The 4,561-nt window shown below is 32.7% G+C and overlaps 1 protein-coding gene across 8 annotated transcripts; it reads right to left on the bottom strand.

The window, feature by feature from the left end:
- Positions 1-404: 404 nt before the first annotated feature.
- LOC111409736 (putative late blight resistance protein homolog R1A-10) lies at positions 405-2,390 on the bottom strand. Of its 8 annotated transcripts, none has more exons than XM_023039744.1 (4): positions 1,225-2,390; positions 1,113-1,137; positions 963-1,038; positions 405-860 (listed from the first exon to the last, which is right to left on the bottom strand). In XM_023039744.1, the coding sequence occupies exons 1-4, from the start codon at positions 1,371-1,373 to the stop codon at positions 697-699; spliced, it is 414 nt and encodes a 137-aa protein (XP_022895512.1). In that variant the 5' UTR covers positions 1,374-2,390; the 3' UTR covers positions 405-696. The 8 variants fall into 8 exon arrangements, with proteins under 8 accessions (XP_022895512.1, XP_022895513.1, XP_022895510.1 ...); XM_023039745.1 differs by having other exon boundaries at positions 1,116-1,137; XM_023039742.1 differs by having other exon boundaries at positions 1,113-2,383.
- Between the last annotated feature and the right edge of the window lie 2,171 nt (positions 2,391-4,561).

Raw genomic sequence — 4,561 nt, 5'->3', positions numbered from 1 at the left:
ATAATGTTTGTTGAAAATTTAGGTCAAAAGTCAAAATCAGAGCCAATGATTTAATTAAAGAAATAAGAGTAATAAGGAAAAGTTCAGAGTCTCTTCTTCCAATTGGCTTCCTTGATCCGCTCCCGAATCATCTCGTGTTTACTATTTTCATCATTAAACAATTTTTACGATAATGACAAATCACATATCAGAATGGTGAAATAATCAACGCTGCAACCTTCTAACACAAGATGTCAACTTTTATACAATTGATCGTAAAAGATTTTAATTGTGATTTACATATGAGTTAGAAAACTTTATATTACAACAAACGATAATTGACACTTTTCTTCGCATACTCAATATTAAATAGAATACAATAGCAAAATAAATAAAAATAAGATTTATTTATTATAAGATTGTCACTTTATTACAACAAATTATACTATTGAAGAAGACACAACCCAATAGTGAATTATGATGAGGACGGAAGAAGTATACAAGTTGCTTCTTTTGCTATTTAAATTCTATTTCTAGAGACTCATTAAATTTTTCGATGGTGTATTTTCATTTATTTGAAGTTAGGTCATGATATGCCCCCTCATAAGCTTTTATTTTCTTTTTCTTTTTCTTTTTAATTTTCAGTATAAATAAATACTACACTTGCATGTTTCTTTGACCAAAAAAATAAAAAAGAAGTAAATCAGCTTTGTAAAATTATCCACGGTACAAATGCAGTTTGTCCCGCATTTCTCCTCTTGTTAAGAGGTGGGGGGTTACGCTGATCAACTCTGGGAAACAAATCTGTCCTACTTCCTCCATCGATTGACCAACAGAATCTGTTCCCCTTAGATAAATCCTTATATAAATAAAACCATCTTCTGCAAGTAACAAGGAATATAGAATACTTCAATTTATTTGCATTGCACCTCAAGAAAGGTGTTGCAAATGTGTGGGTGGGTGTGTGAGAGAGAGAGAGAGACCGTCAGTTTGGGCAACTTGGTCATGAGTTATTTTCCTGCTGCGAAGGTCATCTCCATCGAGTCCAAGGATGATTTCCTAGTAAGCACAACTTGACAAATTAAAACTAATCAAAAATGGAAAATTTAATTTATCAAAGAAATAGATGATACCACCTTCTCCGGGATTCCCCAGTCACTACAATGCAACAAAACGTTGTTAAAAGGATTATGTAATTAAACAAATAAAGAGAGAACATAACATAATATTGGATTAGAAAGTTACTAATTCCTTGCAATTCGAATTGAAATAGTTTCTGCTAGAATTTTCACACCCAACGGGAGTCCGTCACAAAAGTCCAGAATTTCTTCTTTCATTTCTTCCATTTCGATAGTCAGACCTCCCTCCCGATTGTGCAATCTTTTCCTTTTCATTATGTCCTGGAAAATAAGCCAACAATCCTCTCTTTGTAGGCCCTTAATCTATGGAGATGAAACTTTTGTTTTGCAGGTACAAGAGTTTTGTGCACTTCTGGTAGAGTACTTGTAACGATTACTGAACCATTATCCAAAATCTCTCCGATCACTCTCTTTAATCCATCCAATGCAACACTAACACCATCCAAAACAACCAAACACTTCTTTGCAGGAGAGAGATGAGAGGACAACAATGCATGAAGATCATTACCAGAAGAGCTCTCATTACCATAAGAGGTCTTTCCCATTTTTATGCATTCGTATGTCTCCTCTGAACCTATCACCTCTGATAAATCTATCCACAATACCAATTCAAAGAGTTTCTCCACATTAGAGCTGAAAATAACCTTCCGGGCTAGCGCACTTTTACCCGAACCGTAAATTCCCACTCTTCCTATTGCCACGTTGCCTTTGTTTTTACTCAGCAGATTCTCAATTTCCACCATTTGATCATCAAATCCACGATACTTGGGCAAATAAATTCCAGGCAGATCTTTTTTCTCGATCACCAAAACTTCTGCCTTTTTGGGTTGACGTTCTTCTTCATTCACTGGTTTTCCATACACTCGCTTCAATTTGTCTCTGATTGTTGAAAGCCTCCGCCCTGTTTTATATAAATTCCATAGATCCTTACCAGTCCGAGTGGGATGAAATTTTTGTTTTCCCCGTCTGTCTTCGACCTCAACCAAAAGATCGTTGATTTTTTGTAATTCGCCTTTTATTTCAATTAGCTTTTCGGGGACGATTTTTTTCTCCTGCAAAATGGACATAATTTCTTTAAATTTAGAAAACAATGGTAACTCAGAAGATATCTGCTCCGCTGCTTGAACATCCCTAACAAACTTGTCGACCAGAAATTCTAAGTAGGCGGTATTCATTTTCAAAGTTTAGTGACAAATTCTATTTTTGTTTCTGTAAACTGAAGGATAGAGGCTTTCAATTTCTATCATGTATATATAAACAAAGAGGCTTACGTAAGAGTCAAGACGATTCAATTCCTCCTCAAGAAGGACTTACTTTATAAAATTCCATTCTTTCTTTTCAACTAGGAAAGGTGTCATTCCTATTTGGACATTCTTGCTAGTTTTGTAAAGTTCGATTCTTTGTGCTCAGTGGAGGAAACGTATCGTTATAATTAAAAACCCATATTTGTTACAGAATTTGTTTATAGGTAAAAGCCTGTTTGGCACGGTTTTTAACATGTTAAAAGTTGCTTTTTAAAACTAAGAAATTATTTTCAACATTTTTGAATGATTTTTTAAAAGCACTTTGAATGATTACAGGAAGATGGCCTTAGGAATTTGCAATTGGTTAATATTGCTGAATTAACACAGTTAATACTATTGTTTGGACACGTTACTAGAAAAATAACAATTTGCCAATAGATAAACCTAGTGAACTAATTAAGAAAATTTGTCAGGTAATTGCGTTGACTAAGAGAATTTTTTTCGATAAATAGGTTAGAAATTTAGATAAACATTTCTAGCATGAATGGAGTTTCACATTGTCTTCGACCCTAATTTGAGAGAATTTATCGTTGGTAAAGTGGTTAACTAAGAAATACAATGTTTTGATGTTTGAGAAGCCAAAAGTTTGCTATGTGATAATGGATATGTAGACGAACATAATGTAAAAGAATTTACAGATGGTTATACGACTTAGAACGGTACCTTTCTCCATTCTGTTGGTAACTATTCTTTCAAAACTCTTCTTTTTTTTTTCATAATCATTTTCAACCATACTTTTTCACAATAAAATATTTTTCACGTAAATTCAAATTTTTTTTTATTTACTTTTTAACCATACATTTTTCAAAAATTTACCTTTCAAAAACTCATTCTTCCCAAAAAATGGCTATCAAATAGGGCCGAATTTTTTAAAGTAACTTCAACTAAAGGAATTGAATCTTCTTGCCTTCACAAAATCCTCAATATGGTAGAAAGTAAGAAACTAAGAATTGATAACCCAAGATGGAAGGCCAAATCAATATTGTTGTATTAATATTATAGAACTTAATTTCAATCATACATGTACAAACAAAGACACTTTTGTGATGGTCAACTTATGATTTCAATTTGAGAGCTACGTTCACTTAAATGTTGTTTGTAAATTGCACAAAATATTTTGGGAATAACAATTTTGAATTATTTAAAACCAATATTTAAGAAAAATGACGATATATGAATAAAGAATAAAAAATTTTCGAAATTTATACTTTAAACCAAAGTGGCTTAAAGCAAAATCTGCTTTGGGTTTGAAGGTTTTACATTAGGTGATGATGGAACCTGTTCTTCAATATTGTCTTTTCCTTATTATATGTCAATTAGATTTTTAGTCAAAATTAATTTTTTTTTTTTCATCTTTAATTGGATTCTAGGGTTCATTTTCTTAGATTTACTATTTAAAGATTTTATGTATTTATGCTTTTTCTTTGTTGCTTTTGGGATTAAATACTTGGAGTTTCTACCCAATTATTGGTTGCCTGTGCGAATTAACAAATCATAATAACGTGTTATTGCTCTTGCTCACTTACATCTACTAGGCTGGTATCAGAGCATATTCACATTCTTGAAAAATAAGTTTTCAGTTCATATAGCTTTTTTGGTTGAGATTCGGTATTGAAAAAATATAATGCAAATTTATTGATAAATCAATATGTTCGAGGAATAGATGGATATGTTTAGGGTCCAACAAGGGGTATTGTTGGGTGCCATTGGGGCGGTCGACATAAGGGAGGTGGCTATAGAGATCTACACGAAAGAAGTGTAGGCACGTATAGCGTGACAACTAATATTGAATCGATTGTGGAGAGAGACTCCAACGATGATTATCCTTTTGTCCCTTCCAATCCTGGATATATATGTTGATTTATGTAAGATTACAATGGTCCATCGTGTTTTATAAGGAACTCGATATAAAATAGTTCAGAACTTAGAGGTAGTCTTGGCGGCAACAAATTCCAAAACCCCAAAAGAAGTCTTTTATTTTATAATGTTTATACTAAATTGGTAAAAATGCTTGCATATTATTCCTAGTGCTTGTCTTTATATGGTGCATAATAGACAATGAGATCCATCATTGACAGAATAATTCTTGATGGTATGTTGATTCCCTAACCATGCGGATTCCAATTTACCCCTCAAAAT

Source organism: Olea europaea, chromosome 15, assembly GCF_002742605.1.
Source record: "Olea europaea var. sylvestris chromosome 15, O_europaea_v1, whole genome shotgun sequence".
NCBI lineage: Eukaryota > Viridiplantae > Streptophyta > Magnoliopsida > Lamiales > Oleaceae > Olea > Olea europaea.
This window is presented reverse-complemented; position numbering and strand designations above follow the sequence as displayed.

What these genes read in the sequence shown, in the direction of transcription:
- LOC111409736 (XM_023039739.1), bottom strand. Translation starts at nt 2,293, where the DNA reads ATGAATACCGCCTACTTAGAATTTCTGGTCGACAAGTTTGTTAGGGAT.